The sequence below is a fragment of the Hemitrygon akajei genome, chromosome 32 (assembly GCF_048418815.1).
Source record: "Hemitrygon akajei chromosome 32, sHemAka1.3, whole genome shotgun sequence".
NCBI classification, from domain to species: domain Eukaryota; kingdom Metazoa; phylum Chordata; class Chondrichthyes; order Myliobatiformes; family Dasyatidae; genus Hemitrygon; species Hemitrygon akajei.
Genome location: NC_133155.1, coordinates 8,301,678 through 8,324,877, shown reverse-complemented (window position 1 = coordinate 8,324,877; position 23,200 = coordinate 8,301,678). Strand labels below are relative to the sequence as shown.

The 23,200-nt window shown below is 43.6% G+C and overlaps 1 protein-coding gene across 1 annotated transcript in view; it reads left to right on the top strand.

Annotated features, from left to right (window-relative positions):
• LOC140719703 (sodium-dependent lysophosphatidylcholine symporter 1-like) overlaps positions 1 to 22,732 on the top strand; it is a 71,273-nt gene extending 48,541 nt beyond the window's left edge. Inside the window, exons 8-14 of the mRNA XM_073034511.1 lie at positions 2,585 to 2,706; positions 4,957 to 5,040; positions 11,828 to 11,911; positions 17,009 to 17,121; positions 19,204 to 19,347; positions 21,034 to 21,210; positions 22,394 to 22,732. Of these exons, the coding sequence (XP_072890612.1) occupies positions 2,585 to 2,706; positions 4,957 to 5,040; positions 11,828 to 11,911; positions 17,009 to 17,121; positions 19,204 to 19,347; positions 21,034 to 21,210; positions 22,394 to 22,448 (779 nt within the window). The 3' untranslated portion in view covers positions 22,449 to 22,732. The remainder of the gene's footprint in view (positions 1 to 2,584; positions 2,707 to 4,956; positions 5,041 to 11,827; positions 11,912 to 17,008; positions 17,122 to 19,203; positions 19,348 to 21,033; positions 21,211 to 22,393) is intronic.
• The last annotated feature ends 468 nt before the right edge of the window (positions 22,733 to 23,200 follow it).

The following is a 23,200-nucleotide window of genomic DNA, read 5'->3' as shown; positions in this document are numbered from 1 at the left end:
AAAGGAAAGAGATGAAACAAGCAGCTAATTTCAATAAGCCTTGTGCTCTTATCCCAATGGGATTCCAGAATGTCAAGCTCTTTTCTCTGTGTAATGTCAGTCCCCTTTTCTACTCCAACAGGAACCTGTCTATATTCCGGAACAGTTTCATAGACCTGAGGCATTACTTTTTATCAGAATAAATATCGTAGTAATTTGCATTAGGATAGAAATTAAATTTTTTACTTTGAATATGTCGCAAATTGTTCTGGGGGCTGTTTTGTAATGGGTTAATTCCTTCATTCAAAACCAGAATCCGGTTTAATATCACCAGCGTATGTCATGAAATTTGTTGTCTTTGTGGCAGCAGTACAGTGTAATATAATAATGTAGGAAAAAAACTGTGAATTATAGTAAGTATATATAGTATACTAAACAGTTAAATTAAATAGATAGTGCAAAAGTAGTGAAGTTGAGGCAGAGAACCATCGGCAACATGACCGAGGCAGCAGAGAAAGCCTCAAGATGGCTCTGGATGAAGAGAGCAAGTCGATGGGGATCTGCAGCACCTGCTACCCAACCACAAGACGTGTCTTGATCAACCATGGCTGGGCCACCTGGGTGAGGGTGTCTGACGTTGAAAGACCTGAAGCACCTAATGACCTCAGGTGGCATCACTGATTATGTGTTCAGAGCATCATGGGATGTATTTTTCAAAAAATAATAAATATTTAAATTAAATAAATAGTGCAAAAGTAGAAATACAAAAAGTAGTGAGGTAGTGTTAATGGGTTCAATGTCCATCCAGAAATTGGATAGCAGAGGGGAAAAATGATTCACTGTTCCTGAATGATTGAGTGTGTGCCTTCAGAACGAGGCATCAAATGGGTGTTGGGGGTCTTTAATGATGAACGCCGGCATTGCTCCTTGAAGATACTACGGAGGCTAGTGCCCATGATGGAGCTGACTAGTGACTAATGACATTCAAAGCAGTTAGTGCATCAGAACACTAACTTGTAATTATTTCCATAGTAAAGTTTCAGCGGTGAATTATTTGCAGCTGTCCAGTAACGTGAATATTATTGAAAATCTAGAAGCCAGAAGGCAGGTTTTGTTCAAGTACCTAAAGGCTTGTTCCAGCAACTTCTTCCATTTCTGAACAAACAAAAGGTTGACCGTGCTGTCACAGACTCCTTCATGTTGATCTATTGTAGAACGGAGAGCTGGGTTTTTACAAAGAGCTAATTTGCTGAGCTACATCTCTCCTGTTGTCTGCTTTGGGAATTGACCATCATAAAGATCGTTTTCCTCCTGGGCGCGGCAACTCAGCGATTATGTTGCCAAGCGTTATAATTGCCTCCGTCAATTTCAGAGACGTCGTCGTACTTAGCCACACTTTGGCCATCTTTCATATTCCTGAAAGAACCCATGTTTACCGGGGATCCAGAAGTTACCAAGGGTGCTTTTATTGTAAGCTGTTCATAGTAATTGGCAAAGAAGGTGCAACTTGAATGGATTGTATATTATGAGCATTCATATAGAGGAATCTGCTTTCCATTGGGGAGGAATGAACACTCGTCTGCAATGGAAACTAGGGCTCTTGTAGCGAATACTTGTTTTCGCATCTAGTATCGTGGAAGGGAAGTGGATTACTTTTCCCACTGCCTTCACATCTTGAAGTAATTTATTATCAAAGTGTGTATACGTCACTGAATAATGGCTGGAGGTTCATCCTCTTGCAGGCATTCACAGTAGAACAAAGAAATACAATATAGTCAGCGGGAAAACAAAATCAACATGCAAGGACTGGGAGACAACCAATGTGCAAACTTTTAAAGTATAATAATTTTAAAAATTAAGAGGTGATATTAGACCATAAGAGATAAGATCGTAATTAGGCCATTCAGCCCGTCAAGTCTGCACCACCATTTCATCGTGGCTGATCCTCTCAACCCCATCCTTCTGCCATCTCGCCGTCAGTGAGCTGGCCTCCACAACGAGTTCCACAGATTCACCACCCTCTGGCTGAAGAAATTCCTCCTCATCTCCATTCTAAGTGGATATCCTCTATTCTGAGGTTGTATCCTCTGGTCTTAGACTCCCCCACCGTAGGGACATCCTTTCCGCATCCACTCTGTCAAGGCTTTTCAACATCCGATAGGTTTCATTGAGGTCACCCCTCATTCTTCCGAGTTCCAGTAAGTACAGGCCCAGAGCCATCAAACACTCCTCAAACGATAAACCTTTCAATCACGGAATCATCCTCATGAACCTCCCTTGAACCCTCTCCAATGTCACCACATCGTTTCTTAGATAAGGGGCCCAAAGCTGCTCACAATACTCCAAGTGAGGCCTCACCAGTGCTTTATAAAGCCTTAATCCTTAATTTTATATTCTGTAGATCTGACAAATAAATAGCACTGAGTTGAAGATGGCAAAGATAAAGGGAACAAACCATGTGAATGAGGAATCCAAACCTTAGATCAAGTGAGAATCTGGAGCATGAAGTAAAGAAAGTGAAGTTGCAGTGGGGCCTGAATAAAGGCGGGAAATGGTTCATTCAAGTTAGTTCTGACTCATTTTCACTTTTTCCTATTGAATCCAGATCGGCATAACAAAAAGGCACAGAAACCATTCTCCTTTTGGAAAGGACTGAAACTTGTCATGAGCTACGGACCTTATGTGAAATTGATCATTGGCTTCCTGTTTACCTCATTAGCTTTTATGGTAAGAATATTATTTTTGAATGGAATGTCCTCAGATATCTTTCTAATGTCATTTGGTGCAGATTGTATTCAACACTCACAGTACAGACCAAAGCCTTAAAGATCCCAGCCTTTTTTTTTAATGCCATGGATCCTTACCATTAACCAAGGAGTACATGGACCCCCAGCTGGGAGCCCCTGATCTAAAAATATCAACTTTATTTGTCACATGTATGTATATCGAAATATATAGTGAAGTGTGTAATATTTTGTGTCGGTGACCAACACGGTCCAAATATGTGCTGGGGCAGCCAACAAGTGTCACTGTGCCTCTGGCACCAACAAAACATGCCCACAACTTATTAGCCCTTACTAACTCGTACATCTTTGGAATGTGGGAAGAAACCAGAGAGCCTGGAGAACCCCGAGGAGAGATTTAAGCAGTGAATCAATAAAGAAAATCAAAACCTTAAGGAATTGGACTTCAGGTCGTAAATTTTCAGTGGCAGTTGGATGTTACATTGTGAAACAGTATTCAGATGTGTAATAAACAGAATCTAGGACTTTAAGTGGAGGACATGTGTGAGCTTGACAACTGAGCTCTGTGCTCAGCAAGTGCAGGAGTTGTAAACCATATTCCCTCTAATTTTTTTTTAACAGTTGTGTAGGCCAACCATTGCTCTGAGCTGGAAATTTTTACATGACCTGAAAATTACACGGCACTGCAGAAGTTTTTTTAATATATGTAATATGAAGACACAAGACACAACTCACAACACAAGTAAACAATGTCAGGCAGTCGGAGCAACTGACAATCGCAATGGCAAAAGTAAAATGTTTTGACTAGATGGTGTTGGCATCTAGCAGACCAGCAGTTTATTAACAATAATCTATTGACTTCCATTCTGGGTTTATTGTTACAATTTGGAGCAGTGTTGTAACTTGAAACACTGGCAATGTAAATACATTGAAGCCATAAATTGCTTCAAAATAAAGATTTTGGTACGTTTATTATTTAGAAAATTAATGGATAATATTCTTTAACACAATTAATTACAGGGTATTTCACAATTAGATTAACATTGATCTCAAAATTTTATACGCATCATTTCAAAGTGATACAAAAGAAAATTCTGGCTGCATTGTAACAAAGGCTATGTGCACGGGAGCATATCAGTTACAGTGTGGCCATGCATCTGTGCTGCTTAGAGGGAATAGCGGTTTTAAATATCCTGGTCAGATGTGAGAAGTGGAATGGGGTCAGATGTGGGACTTATTCCTGGCTGGGGACGGGGAGAAGCAAAGACTGTAGTTCAGGATTCCTTAATGCTTAGCTCATCCAGGGCTCCATGTCACACAAGGAGTCTGGTGGGTTTGAGGCAAGTAAGAGAGAGGGAGAGGAAAACTTGGTCTGCGTTTGAACACTCAAACTGCCTATCACTTACTTATATCGAACCTTATAGACATGTGGATGCACAATTTTAGCAATTTGATTCACTATTTCTTAGCAATGCAGTGCTGAATAGGCCTCTCTAGCCTTTTCAGACATGCCACCCCAACATCCCCTAACCTAATCAGGGGGCAATTTTACTATGACCTATTAGCCAACCCCTTTCGTCTTTGGACTGTGGGAGGGAACCAGAGGACCCTGAGGAAATCCACACTTTTCGTGGGGAGGATGTACCGAGACTGCTTGCACAGGACACCAGAATTGAACTCCAAACTCCAGAGTGTTCTAAGCTGTCATGGCGTTGTGCCGACCGCTACACTACCATGGCACCCATTAGGAGAGACGTCCAGTTTGGACTGTCGTGATCATTGGTTCCAGAACCTCAACGATCAGAAGATGCAGATGGATTAGTGGCAATAAGTTTGACACCCCATTTGTTCTGATTTTGTAGGGTATTCCGGAAACTGTAAGTACTCATTATCAGTAGCACAAATCGTTATATGTAAGATGAATTATGACCATTCTTGGCTGTTCCGTTTTAACTAATCTGCAATTGCAATAACTCTTCATTGAAATGAACAGGTAGATCCTCTCAAAAACTGTACGAGAAGCAAAGATATCTAGGTTTTGCCTGGCAAATGATGGTGTTGTGTTTGGTTGCGGAAGTGAAAGTGAGAGGAAAATGGGTGATTTGAAATTACAGCTTCTGCCGATGTTTGATCCTCCTCAAAGGAATATAATGCTTAAGAGCCTTGTTTTAATGTTCTATATCGTAATTTGTAGCAAGCTATTGTTTTACCAAAAAAAATGTTCTTCTTTTAGTTGCTGGAAGGAAATTATGCGCTGTACTGTTCCTACACTCTGGGATTCCCAAATGACTTCCAGAATATTCTGCTCGTTATCATGGTAAGAGTTACAGTCCATAGTTATGTGCAGGAAGGAAATAAATGATGTAATGTAAGCAGTTAAAGACTATAATACACTAATCCCAGATGCAAATTTTTTAATGGAAACCATGTCAGGGGTGCAGTCACGTCACAATTTTCTTTGAATTGTATCCAACGTCAAGCTTCTTGCCTCCAGGGAGTTTCACTCACCTCAGGATAATATAGATGGTGACTATCCTGCAGTACTTGTGGTCAGTGAAAATCACAAGGTCACTAACTTATATCTTAGCTGGAACCAAAGCGAGAAGAACAAATAACTTCCCAGTGGCCACACATTTTAAACCCCGATGCCCTTTCCCGTTCTGACATGTTGATCCGTGGCCTTCTCTTGTGCCGCGATGAGCCCGCCTCAGTGCAGAGGGGCCACACCTTATGTTCGTATGGGTAGCCTCTAACCTGATGAAGATCGATTTGCCCTTCCACTATGCATGCAGCTTCCCCTCCAAGCTCTCATGCCACCCCCACCTGGAAGTGCATCTCCATTACTCCTCCATTGCTGCGTCAAAATCGCAACCCACTCCCCCCCCCCCCCGCCACCATGGTATCCCAAATAAACGAAAGGCTGTTCTTTAAGGATCATCCCAAATAAGTGGCTGCCCCTAAATAACTGATGGCCCAATTAACCAGAGTCCACTATGCATTGAAAGATATAGTGAAGTGGCTAACAACTGGAACACCCAAAGATGTGCTGGGGGCAGCACTCAAAAGTCGCCACACAACATAGCATGCCCATAATGTTCAGCAGAGCAACAACAGAAAAACAAAACAAGTCAACAACTACAAAACAACCCCTTTCCCGTCCATCCCTCCCACCCACCAAATAAAGGGAGAGAAACAGATTTATCCTGATCTTTGCCCATCAAGAAAGTAAATATAATAAAATGTTTTTTCAGAGAGCGGTTTGCACTGGAGGGAATCGCCTGTTAAAGTTATTGTATAAAGTGGAAACCGTCCCTCAGATGTGGCGAGCAACGTTGTTTGAAAAGGCTTTAACAATCTGTGCATTTGTTCTCCGAAGCGCCCCTTGGTATACTGTGCTTCCATCAGTTTTTTTTTGTGTGTGAGGCGGTGAGTCTCCTGTAGGAAGAGCACCTCCTTCCAAACCCTGCACAAAAACTCATCGTGGCATTGGGAGCACACGGCCAGCATTGGCTCTTTTGGAGCCAGGCCCTGCAACTCAGAGGAAGCAGGGTGTGAGATCAGAAAAGTTCGAAGTGATAGGAGGGCCGGGGAAGGCTCCATTTGGGAAACCCAGCCCCAGCTTTCGGAGCCCCTTCCTGTGGATATGAATCACCCCAGGGTTGATGCACAGAATCGAAAGCAGAAAAATATCCTCAACACAAGAGGAGCTTTATCCAGTTTTTTTTGTTAAAAGCAGCTGCCAGCTACTTCATCACCATTACTTACACAGCAGAGAAAAATGCACAGACACCAAGTATTGCTTCATTAGTCTTTTAACCCACAGGGCCAAGCAAATGTCCATAATTACTAAATGTGTTTGAGTACTATAAGATCATACTGAGCAACTTCGCATTGGCAAAACCCATTCCTTTTGGTCATAACTAGAAGCATCTGTACTGAGCAGATAGTAGAGAGCATGTGGGTGTTCTTGAGCTGAACAGAGATGTCTTTGTTCAGCTGTTTCTCAGGCAGTGTGATATAGAGATGCATATGTATTTTGTTATGCAAACCCCACTGAGTGAGAGACACTTTCTTCAGTAAACATAAAGGTTTCAAAAGTGTCTGATGAAATTCCAAGTTGAATAAAAGGTCCCCGGAGTTCATTCAAATTCAGAGCAAGGGACACTGAGTTGGGGGGGGGGGGGGGCTGCTTGCCCTTGGAGTGCATGAATATTTGTGCCTATGGTCTTTTGGGGGAAGCTTCCCTTTTCAGCCCTCCTCCAGTATCCTGATCTTCATTATCATTTCTCAAAGGCAGAGGTTTTATAGGGGGTCAGTTCACACGCAACGCATTTTGGAAAGGGGAAGCCATTTCTCAAAGGGCCTTTTACAGATAAGCGTGCATTTGCTTAAACCCACAATGCGACTGTCAGACCAGGATTGTTGCAGGCTGTGGGAGGATTGGGAAACTGGTGGGGAGGAGGCTGTGCCCCCTTTTGAATACAGCAGGTTTGTCCCTTTTTGAAACGCATTTCACTGAAAGCAAGGAATGTGATTCTGGCAGTGATTGTGCTAGGACATGGTGCAAAGACGTTGGTCATGGGAAAGAGGAGAAAATTGTACTGAACACATTAAGGTTTTGCTGTTCAAATGATCACCAGCCTGAAGAGAAAATTAGGTTTTTATTTTAAACAGAGCCATATTTATTCATTCAAGATTCATTAATTTTCAAAGAATGTATAGATTACTCAACCTTGACATTTGCTTGGTCACCGGTAGCCACAAAGCCAGGAACTTGAAAGAACCCAATTAAAGAAAAAAAATAAAAGACCAATACTCAATGCTCAAGAGAAAGGAAAAAATGTATATAAATCCTGCAAAAAATTGAGGCGAGCAACAACGTTCCGAACCAAAAATTGAGTCCTCAGGTCCGAATCCCAGAGTAGGCCCAAAACCTTGCTCATCAGTTCATCATATTAGCAGGCACAGAATATTAAAACTACTGAGACCTCTACATTATTTAGAAAGGTTTATAGCAATTTATTATGGGTACGATCCTCTTTAACGGTGCTAAGGACAGTTTAAATAATCCAGTTATGGTTACTCTGTCAAATACACAAACAGCTTGACTGGAGGTTGTGTTGGCAGCATGTGACGGGCCCAGATGGTATAGAATGTTAGGCATTCCCACTAAATATAATCATGGCCCTGAATGGAGTGTGTTATTTTCAAAAGCCAGAATTGACATACTACATTTATACATCCTGACATTTTGTTTTCCCCAATGATAATTTGGTCAAAAATAGAAATAAAAGAGCCCTTTATCTATTTGGAGAGAGCCATTTCACTTTTGAGCTGAATGTGAGAATAGTGCTCTTGCACATCAGAATCAGAGTCTTTTACTGCCAGTATGTGAAACATAAGACCATTAAACACAGAAGCAGAATTAGGCCATCCGGCCCATCGAGTCCGATCCACCATTCAGTCATGGTTGATCATTTTTCCCTTCCTCAGCCCCACTCTCCGGCCTTCTTCCTGTAACCTTGGATGCTGTGTCCAATATCTGCCTTAACTACATCCAGCAACCTGACCTCCACAGCTGCCTGTGGTAATAAATTCTACAAATTCACCACACTCTGTCTGAAGAAATTTCTCCACATTTGTTTTAAATGGACGCCCTTCTATCCTGAGGCTGTGTGCCCTCTTGTCCTCAACTCACCCATCATGGGAAACATCTTTTCCATATCTACTCTGTCTTGGCCTTTCAACATTCAAAAGGTTTCCTCATCCTTCTAAATTCCAGCGAGTACAGACCCAGAGTCATCAATGTTCCTCAAATGATAACCTGTTCATTCCTTGTGAACCTCCTCTGAACCCTCTCCAATGCCAGCACATCTTATCTTAGATGAGGAGCCCAAACTGTTCATAATACTCAAGGTGAGACCTCACTAGTACCTTATAAAGCCTCAGCATCACATCCCTGCTGTTGTATTCTAGACCTCCTGAAGTAAGTGCTAACATTGCATTTGCCTTCCTCACCACCAACTCAATCTGCAAGTTAACCTTTAGAGTGTTCCACACAAGGATTTCCAAGTCCCTTTGCATCTCAGATTTTTTGATTTCTCCCCGTTTAGAAAACAGTCTGCATATTTATTTCTACTACCAAAGTGCATGGCCATGCATTTTCCAACATTGTATTTCATTTGCCATTTTCTTGCCCATTCTCCTAATCTAAGTCCTTCTGCCGCCTATCTGCTTCCTCAACATACCTGCCCCTCCACCAGTCTTTGAATCGTATGCAGACTTGGCAATAAAGCCATCTATTCCATCATCTAAATCATTGATATACAGCATAAAAAGAAGCGGTCCCAACACCAACGCCTGCAGAACACCACTAGTCACTAGCAGCCTAGTAGGAAAGGATCCTTTTATTCCCACTCGCCAATGCTCTATCCATGCAGTAGCTTTCCTGTAATACCATCGGCTCTTAACTTGGTAAGCAGCCTCATGTGCGGCACCTTGTCAAAGGCCTTCTGAAAGTCCAAGTATACAACATCCGCTGCATTCCTTTTATCTATCCTACTTGTAATCTCCTCAAAGAATTCCAACAGGTTCGTCAGGCAAGATTTTCCTTTAAGGAAGCCATGCTGACTTTGTTCTATCTTGTCCTGTGTCACCAAGCACTCCATAACCTCATCCTTAAAAGTTGACTCCAACATCTTCCCAACCACTGAGGTCAGGCTAACTAGTCTATAATTTCCTTTCTGCTGCCTTCCTCCTTTCTTAAAGAGTGGAGTGACATTTGAAATTTTCCAGTCCTCTGGCACCATGCCAGAGTCCAATGATTTTTGAAAGATTGTTACTAGTACCTCCACAGTCTGTACCGTTACCTCTTTCAGCGTCCTGGGGTGCAGTTCATCCGTTCCGGATGACTTATGTACCCTTACGCCTTTCAGCTTTTTAAACATCTTCTCCTTTGTAATAGTAACTGTACTCACTTCTCTTCCCTCACACCCTTCAACATCTGGCACGCTGCTAGTGTCTTCCAGTGACGTCTGATGCAAAATACTGATTTAGTTCATCTGCCCTCTCCTTATCCCCCACTATTATTTCTCCATAATCACCTCCAGTTCATTACAGAACACCCAATCCAGAATAGCTGATCCCCTAGTAGGCTCAACGACAAACTGCTCTAAAAAGCCATCAACAAACTCCATTACCAACCTAATTTTCCCATGTCAAAATCTCCCATAACTATCATAACATTGCCCTTTTGACATGCCTTTATTTCCCATTTGTATTCTGTGGTCCACATCCCAGCTACTGTTGGCGGGGGGGGGTCTATATTTAACTGCCATCAGGGTCCTTTTACCCTTGTAGTTTCTTAACTCAGCCCAAAAGGGCTCAACACCTGCCGATCCCAAGTCACATCTTTCTACTGATTTGATGCCATTCCTTGGCAGCAGAGACATGCCACCCCCTCTGCCTACCTTCCCATCCCTCCGATACAACATGTAACCTTGGACTTTCGGATCCCAACTACAACCATCCTTCAGCCATGGTTTAGTGATGGCTACAACATCATGCCTGACAATCTGCAGCCAGATCATCCACCTTATTTCCTATACTCCGTGCACTGAGATACAACACTTTGAGTACTGTATTTGTTACCTTTTTTGATTCTGCATTGCTAATGCACTGATACTCACTGTGGTGAACTACATATACCTGTCTGGTCACACCCCCCCCCGCTGACTGACTGCTCCTGTGGCTCCTCCCACGGACCCCGGTATAAAGGCGATTGGGGACACAGCCCCGGCCTCAGTCTCCAGGATGCAGTGTGGTAGTCATTTGCTGCTTGTTCTTTCTTCCAGCCAATAAAAGCCGATATCTCGCCTCACGTCTCCGAGAGTTATTGATAGTGCTTCACTCACCCTTCTGGCTGCAATTTTGTCCTATCATCTGCCTGCCCTTTCTGACAGTCTGACTGCATGCTATCTGTCTATCTTGAGTCCCCTCACTCCGGTGCCCACACCCCCCTGCCAAATTAGTTTAAACCCTCCCCAACAGCTCTAACAAACCGGCCCACGAGGATATTGGTCCCCCTGGGATTCAGGTGCAACCCGTCACATTTGAACAGGTCATACCTCCCCCAGAAGAGATCCCAATAGTCCAAGAACCTGAAGCCCTGCCCCCTCCACCAGCTTCTCAGCCACACGTTTATCACCAAATGATCCTGTTTCTACCCTCCCTGGTGCGTGGCACAGGCAGCCATCCAGAAATTACTACCCGGAAGGTCCTACTTCTCAGCTTTCTGACTAGTTCTCTAAACTATCTCTTCAGGACCTCATTGCTTTTCCTTCCCATGTCATTGGTACCAATATGTACCAAGACACCTGGCTGCTCCACCTCCACCTCCAAAATGCTGTGAACACGATCTGAGATGTCCCTGATCCTGGTATCCCGTCCACTGAATCTCCTATCTGTTCCTCTGACTATTGACACTACCGGTCCACTCTTCTCCCTCTTTCCTTCTGCACCACGGACCCATGCTCATTGCCAGAAACCTGATCTCCATGGTATTCCCATGAGCGGTCAACCTCCACAACATTATCCAAAACGCCATGCTTATTATATGAGAGGAATGGCCACAGGGGTACTCACCTTTTCCTTTTCCTTTCTCCTGACAGTCACCCAGCTACTCGCCTCCTGCAACTACTTCCCTGTAACTCTGATCGATTAACTCCTCGCTGTCCCATACAGGCCAAAGGTCATCCAGCTGCTGCTCCGGACCCCTAACACGGCCTACAAGGAGCTGCAGCTGGATGCACTTCACACAGACGTAGTTCCCAGAATCGATTGTGGTTCGATGCCAATCATAAAGCACAAGACAATACCATAACAGGCAGCACAATAGCATCTGAGAATTTACAAGACAATAGCGCAAGAAGAGCTTACTCATTTCCATTTCTGCAAGCACTTTGGCACTTTCTGATGAATGTGCTTTTTGATTGAATTAGTCATTTAAAGACTGCTGGGTTATTTTACATTTGACTCACTAGCAACGTCAGGATCGATGTATCCAGTCTTACAATGCAATAAAAAATAACTTCACTCTTTTTCAGCTCTCTGCGACTTTGACCATCCCTTTTTGGCAATGGTTTTTGACCAGATTTGGCAAGAAGACTGCTGTGTATGTCGGCATGTCAGTAAGTTTAACCACGGTGGTTAATGTGGAATGGGCTGGTGAGAAATGTCAGTGTGTTTGCTTCTGTGGGTTCAGATCAGGGTTATTAATAAAAGCCACAACGGCTGAAATTAGAAAATGGGTAAATATATTTGGTGGGGGGGAGGGATGTTAAGACTACTGGCTGAAAACTTGGGTAACAATTGTCTCTTTCCAGAATAGTTAACCAAAGGAAAATAAAATCCAGATGGGAAAGTATAGGTAGCCAAGACTGCTGCATCAGACAGTGACAGTATATCAAGTGGGACAGGTTAGCCATCTTCCTGCTCAGCACTGTTGACTATCGCCCCCTGCTGGCAGGTGTTTGTATAAACCAGATCAGGCTGGGTAAAAAAGTTTAAATTAAAGTTATTATCGAAGTATGAATACTAGTTACAATACTATGCAAGAGTCTTAGCTACACATATATAAAGCTAGGTTGCCTAAGATTTTTGCACAGTACTATGGTGATTTTGTGTGTATTGCTGCTGCAGAAGAAAACAAATTTCATGACGTGTGAGTGATGTTAAACCTGATTTTGATATGGGTCTCTATTGTGGACTGAGAATGGGAAGGGGGCAGGGAGAGGGAGATCATGGTTGGGAAAAGGGGAAGGGAGAGGGGAATCATGGTTGGGAAAGGGGGAAGGGAGAGGGGAATCATGGCTGGGAAAAGGGGCAGGGAGGGGGGAAATCATGGTTGGGAAACGGAAGGGAGAGGGGAGGGAGCGGGAAGCACAAGAGAGACATTCTGTAATGATCAATAAACTGATAGTTTGGAAACAAATGATCTTGCCTGGTATCTCAGGGCTGGGTGTGTCTGCACTCACACCAACCCCTGCCCCTGGCTCTCGTTCTCTGCCACTGGTCCCACACTCTCACCTTTCCCAACATCCTTTGCTCCTACCAGATTTGCGAATTCGCTCTGCACCCCACGTTGACAAATACAGTACCGTGCAAATGCGTTAGACACCCTAGCTGTATATATGTGCCCAAGATTTTTGCACAGTGCTGTGCACCCTTGAGATTAACTTTCCTGCAGGCGCCCAGAGAAAAATAAAGAAATACAATGGGATCCATGAAAAGCCAAACGTAACAACCATCCAACGTGCAAAATATTGAGCAGATAATAAAAATGTAAATAAATAATGCTGAGAAAATGAACTGCAGAGTTCAGCACTGAGGCAGGGTGAGTGAAGGCATCCACACTGGGCCAGAAGCCTGATGGCTGTAGGGCAACAACTGACCCTGGGCCTGATGGTGTGGGACCCAAGACTCCTGCACCTCCTGCTAAATTAATATAAGACCTTAAGATATAGGAGCAGAATTAGGCTATCAAGTCTGCTCCGCCATTTCATCATGGCTGATCCATTTTCCCTCTCAGCCCCAATCTCCTTCCCCATATCCCTTCATGCCCCGACTAATCAAAAACCTGCCAAGCTTTGCCTTAAATATACCCAATGACATGGCCTCCACAGCCACCCGTGGCAATGAATTGCACAGATTCACCACCCTCTGGATGAAGAAATTCCTCCTCATCTCTGAAAGCACGCCCCTCTATTCTGAGACGGTCTGATAGGTTTCAGTGAGATCACCCCTCGTTCTTCTGGATTCCAGTGAGTACAGGCCCTGGAGAAAAACAATATTGGTTATTGTTTCTCACTGAATGAGGACCAGCTGAGGATGGCCAGCAATAGTCCTCTTATTTGGGCTGAGTGCGGGTCAGTGAGGTTAGGTGAGAGTAAGCATTCGGCACGGACCAGAAGGGCCAAGATGGCCTGTTTCCGTGCTGTAATTGTTATATGGTTATACCCCTGTGAGTGAGCAGCCAATCATATCAGTTCAGAAACCCACTATCCAATCAGTTTTGGGCCTTCTCATTTTGCCCCAGGATTCCTTCTTCTCATGGGGTGATATCATCCCACCTTTTATCCCCCAAAAAAACCCTCTCAAGGCTGCACAGTCATCCCGTCTCCAGTTACTGCCATCTTCTGTCCTCAGCCCAACCTAGCCGATGACTGTTTCCCTTCATCCCTCAGTGAAAGCAATAGAAAGCTGCTTTTCAGACTCTGTCCTCTATCATTCTAACTCTTGAACCTTCGTCTGAAAGCAGGTTATCTGCTAAGTCTGAAATGGAATAGTTTACTGATAAAAGTCTGATCAAATGTTGACAGTGCAATTGGTATGTTTGATTGCTGAGTTCAACAATAACAGCACAAGACACCAGCTATGTTGACTGATAGCTACTTGGCAATAGTAGTATATTTTTGGCTCTGTATTGGTATTTATGGGTTCTATTATATTTCTTTATGAACTATCAACACAGGTATTTGTGCCACAGTTGGGAGTTCAATTCTGGCGCTGTCTCTGGGGAGTGTCTGTACGTCCCCCCCATGGAATGCGTGGGGTTTCCCCGGGCGCTCCGCTTTCTTCCCACAGCCCAAAGGCGTACGGGGTAGGTTAATTGGCCGTTGCAAACTGTCCCATGACTAGGTTAGGGTTCATCGAATTGGTCGAGGGTTGTCTGAGCAGCGCAGCTCGAAGGGCCAGACAATAATAAATATCCAGCACCCGATCAAAGCGACAGCTCAAACCTTTCTTCTGAACTTCGAGCTGCTCCAGGAAACAGTGGCCACTGCATGTAGCAAAAGAGTTGCCTGAATCCCCTTTGAAGCCCTATATAAATTTTGCTGTTCTCACTTTTGGGTTAAGTACAGTGATGGGATGTCGACGAAAAAACAAATTAACTCCCTTTTCTAATGTACTTTGAGCAAATCTATAATTGCCCAATCGTGACATTGGTCAAAATATCAATAATGGGGCAGGATTGGCCCTGGTATTCATCAAGGTAGATACCAATACAGAGCCAAAACTGTATCATCCTCACAGAGTGGTTGCAGTCTGCAGTCAATGATCTGAATTGTGTTCTGTTCTATCAGCAATTCAAGGTTGTCCACGTGGAGGTCAGTGTTCTGAAAGCATTGATTTTTCCTCATGGCCCTCTTTCAAAATCTTATCAGATCAGTTTGCTGGTTTTTGAAGTTGCCTCATTGGCTTGGTAGTGACTTTGCCTTAAAGGTGTATAACCCAGCTGGGATGGCGTCCTGATGAAGGGACGGCCAGAAACGTCAACTGTTTATTCCCCTCCATGGTTGCTGCCTGACCTGCTGAGTTCCTCCAGCATTTCCAATTGCAGTGCAGCTAATTTTAACTGGAGCTTATAACCCTAGCCTGCACTGCCTGGTATGGCAGTAGAGGCAAATACATTAGAGGCTTTTAAGAGACATTTGGATGTAAGGAAGATAGAGGGAGATGCGGATTGAGTAGGCAAGAGGGATTAGTGTCTGGGTGTTTTGATTTACTTTTTAGCTGGTTCAGGAGAATGCTGTGGGCCAAATGGCCTGTTTCTGTGCTGTACTCTTCAATGCTATAACCCCAGCCTTAACCCATCAGTCACTGGGTCAGCGTTTAACCGCCAGGTCAAAACCTTTTTCAATTTCAATTCCCAGGAATGATCTGAAGCAACATCTTTTCTTATCACTGTGAAAAACAAATTGTTTGTATTCTGTTTGCACAATTCATTTGGGTTCTTGGATAACAGCCCAGGCTTTCCACATGATGGTGATAATCAGATCTGCTCAGCCTGATGAATGGTAAAGGACAGCACTGTAGCCGGAATGTCCTTCTCCATTTTTACCATTGCAGAAGTTAAGAAAAAAGTTCCCCGCCACCTTAAGGGCAACTAGAGAATGTGCAATTAAATGCTGCCTCAGCCTGTCCAATAGGTCTCCTAATGAATGTTTTTTTAAAATTTGTGCAGTTGCGTCTGTTTTCAAGACTAAAAGGAAGAGAGCACAGCATAGAGGCAGGCCATTCGGCCCATCTAGTCTATGCCAAAACCATTTAAATTGCTTACTCCCAACGACCTGCACCTGGACTACAGCCCTCCATACCCCTACTATCCATGAACCTATCCAAACTTCTCTTGAACGTTGAAATTGAGCTCGCATGGACCATTTGCCCTGGTAGCTCATTCCACGACCCTCTGAGTGAGGAAGTTTCCCCTCATGAACCCTGAAACTTTTCACCATTCACCCTTAACACGTGACCTCTGGTTGTAGTCCCACCCAACCTCGGAGGGAAAACCCAGCTTGCATTTACCTTATCTATACCCCTCATAATTTTGTATACCTCTATCAAACCTCCCCTCAATTTTCTATGTTCTAAAGAATAAAGATTTTTCAATCTTTCCTTATGACTCAAGTTTTCCAGTCCCGTCAGCATCATTGTAAATTTTCCTTGTATTCTTTCAAACTTATTTACAGCTTTCCTGTAGGTAGGTGACCAAAACTGCACACAACACTCCAAATTAGGCCTCACCAACACCTTGTACAACTTCAACAAAGCATCCCATCTCCTGTACTCAGTCCTTTGATTTACGAAGGCCAATGTACGACCCCATCTACCTGCGACGCCACTTTCAATGAATTATGGGTCTGTATTTCCTGATCCCTTTGTTCCACAGCACTTCTCAGAGCCCTACCATTCACTGTGTAAGACCTTTCCTGGTCGGACCTCCTGAAGTGCAAAACCTCTCACTTGACTGCATCAAATTCCATCTGCCATTTTTCCAGCCGATGCAGATCCCTCTGCAAGCCATGGTAACCCTCCTCATTGTCCACTACAACCGGAATCTTAGTGTCATCTGCAAATTTGCTGATCCGGTCAAACACATTATCATCCAGATCATTGATATAGATGACAAGCAACAATGGACCCAGCACCGATTCCTGTGGCACTCCACCAGTCACAGGCCCCCAGTCAGAGAGGCAACCCTCTGCTACCACTCTCTGGCTTCTCCCACAAAGCCAATGTCCAATCCAATTTGCCACCTCATTCTGAATGCTGAGCGACTGAACCTTCTTGACCAGCCTGCCCAAGCGGGACCTTGTCACGTAGTACTCCAGTTGATTTGGTATCTTGGCTCTATGGTTGCGATCTCAGTTAATTTTCATTGTATTGTTTCAATCGCCAGCAGAATTTTAATTTGAGCATGTTTCCCCTCTCCTTGTTTTTTGCAGTCAGCAGTGCCGTTTCTTATTTTGAATGTTCTGGTGAAGGGGAACCTAATTGTGGCCTACATTGTGTCGTTTGCCTCTGGAATGAGTGTGGCCGCTGCTTTCCTCTTGCCTTGGTAAGTCAGGATTTCTCAACAACGCCCAACCGTCGTTGCTGGCTTTGAGTATCTTGCGAAACAGGTTGCACAGTTTTTCAGGAAGGAGGGGCCCTGCCGCATTGAAGTATGTGCTTGCTGTGTCAAGGGTGAAATATGGCAGCAGAGCTAAGTAGTGAAGACACCAGATGGAACAGATTGCATTATGGATGTGAGGTTAATTCATTTTCTGTCTTGAACAGTGACAGAACAGATGCTGTCACAGACTCTGTTCTAAAGGGGATTCTGCTGTTAAATAGTGACTCACTGAAGAATGAGAGAGCAGGTGGCAGTAATTTTGCTCCTGGTGAGAGAAAAAAACACAGCGTTTAATGCGATCTCTTCCAAGTTCTCACCAACCTGCTCTCTGCAGACTGTTTTCTTGAAGAGGGTGTGGAGAAAGGTGCCCAAAGCTGTGCCACAGTTCACCCAAAGACAGAGGGCCCTCTGATCTACGGGCTACACACAGACCGACATCAGCTGCTGCCGGCAGATCATAAACTTGGGGAAAGACGCCCTTGGTCTGCCCAACACTTGTTGGCCTGCCAGCACCCCCATCGAGATGGATTTTTGCATGGTAGGGGAATGAAGGATTATGGGGGAAAAGGCAGGTAGGTGAAGATAAGTCCATGACCAGATCAGCCGTGATCTTATTGAATGCGGGGCAGGCTCGACGGGCCAGATGTACCGACTCCTGCTCCTGTTTCTTACGTTCTTGTGTCCGTAGGGGAAGGCTGCTGATTGGCACATGCCAGGCTGCAGGAGGACGTGCCAAGGGACGCACTCTAGCTTGGTGCAGTCCCCACGAGGGCTCGGTGTGGAAGGGTCATAGTGTGGGGTCCTCCTCCTGCTGGAGAGGGAGGAGCCGGGTACGGGGGGTGGGGGGTAGGAAGCCCCTCAATTATTGTAGTAACCACCTCGGGGGCCACATGAGTGGCAACAATCTTATTGGTTTTCAGAAATGTAGTAGAACATTATGTAATGCATTAACTATGAATGTAAGAATGAAAGGAAGTGCATAGTTTATTCTGCATGGAATATTTTTATTAGAATTAAGTTTATTTATATATATATATATATATATATATATATATATATATATATATATATATATATATATATAAAATAATTTGCCCCTACATTTAGGTGAGAAATTAGAGGATACTTCACATAAATTCTAAAAAAATAACCTAACAGTTCATGCATTATAGTCATTTAAAAAATGTACTTTTTAATTTTATTTCGAGGTACAGTGACCCTTCGAGCCACACCGCCAGCAATCCCCTGATTTAACCTTAGCCTAATCACAAAATATCAGATTCACGCAAGTGAATCCTGTCTTCTTCTGGGAAAGTATCGTTACTGTGTGTGATCATAATCAAACACTCAATCAGAAGGGCAGATTTCATTCCACGTTGGGAGGATGTCTATTTGCACAGGAATTGGAAAAGATACAGACACACGCAGCAGCTGTTGATCAGTCTAATTGTTTAACGTGCATCTACCTTTCCTCGTGATATATATTGGAAAGTGAATAAGGAAACCCTCTAGGCTGGTGCTGGAATGTGTAGCAACATTTGCGGGCTGTCCGCAGCACGTACTTGAGTGTGTCGATTGTTAGCGCTAACGAGATACTGTACGTTTCACTGTGATAAATCTGAATGAGTGAAAAGTATTATTTACTGATTGTAAATAATCTTCCAGCCATGCTGCCCAGCAGCCCCCCCAATTTAATCCCAGCCTCATCATGGAACAATTTACGATGACCAATTAACCTACCAACCGGTACATCTTTGGACTGTGGGAGGAAACCTGAGCACCCGGAGGAAACCCATACGGTTAAGGGGAGAACTTACAGGCAGCAGCAGGAATTGAACCCGGGTCGCTGGTACGCTAAAGCGTTGTGCTAACCACTACGCTACCCTACCCTGCCGCCCTTTTTTATTGTCTGTTTTGCAATTCATAGTCGAGCAAGACGAATTTCACCGTCTACAAATGCTATGATACACTGCAGAACTGAAACCTGTGGTATCGGTAAATACTCCCTTTTTGCTCTCTCAACAGGTCCATGTTACCTGATGTCGTTGACGACTTCAAGCTGAAGAATCCAGAGTCCGTAGGACACGAAGCTATATTTTATTCTTTCTATGTCTTCTTCACCAAGTTTGCATCTGGGGTGTCCCTGGGAATCTCGACGCTGAGCCTTGAGTATGTAGCTCTGATTTACTTTCCTAATTAAGAATATGCTGGGGAGCTGAGGGAAACTAGACAAGAGCATTAGCCGAGTCTCTGAGGATGTAGGTTCTGCTAGATTAACTTGGACGTTGCTGCATTATCTGTCCTTTGTTGAAGAGTTCTTCCATGCAAGCACCTTGTCCATCAGGCAGTGCTCAGTATGGATCGTCCTGCAGACACAGTGGGACAGAGGCTCAATGGATATTGTGAGTGGCTCCCTGAGCAAACTGTCCATAATTTAAAAATTATATGAGTATTATGTAAAAGACAATGCCAGGTGCGTGGCAACAAAGGCTATGTGCACGGGAGTACTTCAATAACTGTGTGGCCATGCACCTGTGCAGCTAACAGGGAACAGTGTTTGCACCCCACATTTTTTTTTAAAATAGCAGACTGACATAATAGTTAGTACACAGACGTACAGTTAAGTGTGATTTAGAGTCTGACTTGGGTGAATTTAATATTACCGGGGGTAATTCTGAAGGATCTGAAATGTATTGTGGAAAGATTGCATATGAGTCTTATGAAATGTATTTATAATGTTTCAATATCCCTTGTGTCATGGTATTATTCACTGTGGGGAATATGATGATGAAGTCAGCCACTTCACAATAATTTAAAGCCCCTCCTCATTATAGTAAATGTTCTATATGGGATCAGATACATAATTTCTTTTGACTTATTTTTAATCACCCTTGAATACGTTGTCTTTGACAGTCCATTTTTGTTTTACTTCATGCAAAACCAATTACACAAAAAAACCTAGCCCTATTCTACCTTGTCCTGGTTTAAAGACAAAACGTTGTTAAAGCTGACATGTACTATGAGTTTCCAGGCAAATTCTGGCTCTATCATATAATTAAACAATATAACAGAATCACCCTTTTAATTGTATTCCCATTTATTTCAGTTTCTCTGGATGGCTTGACATTGAACAAGTCCTCTTGATTTTATTCTACAATAGGAGTTCCCATGCTGGGGCGCCACACTCCTGGGTTAATGGTAGGGGTCCGAGGCATAAGGAGGGTTGGGTACCCCTGCTCTACAGCCTAGAAATTCTACAGAGTTGGGCTTCTTGTTTTGCTCTTGGTGCTATCTGTGTGAAATTGATTCTCCCCCACTACCCTAAAATGGAATATGATCACAACTATCTTTTGCTTGAACTGTGCTATTCCAGAAATTTGGTGTTTAACAAAAGATTGAATAGGTTAGAACTTTATTCCCTGGTGCACAGGAGAATGAGGGGTGATTTGATAGGGGTATAGAAAATTATGAGGGGTATAGACAGGGTAAATCCAAGCAGGAGTTTGCCACTGAAGCTGGGGGGGACTACAACTAGAGGTTATGAGGGAAAGGTGAAATGTTTAAGGGAGACACGAGGGGAAAAGCTTCTTCACTCAGAGGACAGTGTGAGTGTGGAAGTGGTGGGCGCAGGTTCAATTGTAACATTTAAGGGAAGTTTGGATAAGTTCTTGGATGGGAGGGGTGCAGACTGATGGAACTAGGCAGAGTAACACCAGCACAGACCAGATGGACCGAAGGGCCTGTGACAGCAAATCCACTCAATTTTTACAAGTAGGATGCTTCCTGTGCTATTCGACCTGAAGCTGTCGTCAGCAGTTAAGTGAACCGTTCTCTCATTAAATTCTCCTCTTCCAGTTTTGCAGGTTACCTGACGCGGGGGTGTGTCCAACCTGATGCAGTGCACCTTACCCTGAAGATGTTGGTTGCACCAGCACCTATTTCCCTAATTATACTTGGACTGATTCTTTTTAAATTGTACCCAATTGATGAGGAAGTCAGGATGAAGAACAGGAAAGCACTTGAAGATTTGCGGTGAGTTTATGAAGGCAGTTAATTTTCACCCTTGCTTTTTAAGCCTTCTTGACTGAAAGCTTCAGTCTCCCCTAAACGTAGGACAACAATGCCCTGGTTTCCCCATGCCATCACCCATGAGATGAAGACCAGGTCTCTGCAGTTTAAGTAACTGGAGTCACGATTATTAAAAAGCAAACTGGATGGAAGCTTCCAATGTTAGCACCTAAGAGTTAGATATAGCATTTGAGAAATTGCTGTAGGCATTTCCCATTTACTTGAGAACTGGCCAAAAAGATTTGGCATTAAAACACGTTAAGAGGGTGTAAAGCTATGACATTTAATTCATCCATTATGTGCCAAATCATATGATGAGTGCTCTTGGCAGATTTTTCTACAGAAGTAGCTTGCCATTGCCTTCTTCCGGGCAGTGTGACCCCAAGACGGGTGAGCCCAGCCATTAGCAATACTCTTCAGAGATTGTCTGCCTGGCATCAGTGGTCACATAACCCCAGGACTTGTGATGTGCACCAACTGCTCATACGACCATCCACCACATGCTCCCATGGCTTCACTTGGCCCTGATCAGGGGCTAAGCAGGTGCTACACCTTGTGACAGAGGGAAGGAGCACCTTACCCCTCCTTTGGTAGAGACGGATCTCCTCCCTGTCACCCAGCTATATACACATCAGATACCCACTAAATATGCCAGCAAATATCAACACAGATTTTAATAGCAGTAAAATGTAATATTTAATAGTATTTTAACATGACGTGCTACACAGACACACTATATAGCTGCGGCAAAGGTCATAGAACAGTGAACAGCAACTTTAGCTGAGGCAGAGTGAATGGCCAAACTGCCACCACATATGGATGTCTCAGGTCAGGGGTTCCACACCTGGACGATGCACTGACTTGGGTAGTCACAGTCCCATTTGGTGTGAACCGCATGTCCCGTACTTTCCCTGACCCACCCGTTAGAAACTGAGAGCTGGCCAGGTTTTCTGTGGAAGGGCAAGTCCTGAAACTTTTCTGCAAACAGGGACGATGGGGAGGGAGATAGGATTTACACAAGAACCAAAGGGGTCTTTTACTACGGCAGATCTGTATTTCTTAGTCTGTTACGCAATAAAAGATTCTCTAGCTACACCAGGTACTGTGTGAATATTTGCAATAATGGCTGTTTTACTTTCTTTTGCAGAGATAATGACCAACACTCTCGAGCAAATGGAAATGAACTTTGCAGTGTTGTATAACAAATATTTCCAGGTTTAAAAATCCCATATTTGTGTACAGTGTACATAGTTTTAAAATGTGAAAGCAATACATTACCCGAATAAGACTGACATCCAGATATACAGTAAATGGATCCAAGCTAACTTTTTCCACTGTTTAATATGTTTACATCCATTCATTCTGAGTTTGTACGGGGTGTATTGTTCTCGTTTAGAAATGAACTGTACAGATAGCTTGATCTAATGTAAATTTATATAAATCTGTCCTGTATATATTTGAATTAAACTATTAGTTGTCAATAAAATGCTACATCACATTGAACTCCAGTTATTCAGAAATGCACAGTCTCACTGACTTCCTAAAAATTATTCTGTTACTCCCATTCTTTGCATACTGTTTATTCCAGTCATTACAGAACCCTACCTTGACAATTAAACCTTGAGTATGAGCCTCTAAATGGCTGCTTACCCTTTCTAAATCCACTGGTCCACTCATATCTACCTGCCCACTGCAGTCTGCTTGATTGTCACACAGTCCACAATTGCAAACATTGATTTGCTCCTCCACCAAGGCACTGTGTGCACCATCTACAAACGCTTGGCTTCTCCTCTTGATTTGTCACCTGAAGCACTCAAAAACTTCTATAGATGTACCGTGGAGAGCATTCTGACAGGCTGCATCACTGTCTGGTATGGGAGGAGGGAGGGGACTACACAGGATCGAAAGAAATTACAGAGAGTTGTTAAATCAGTCAGCTCCACCATGGGCAGTA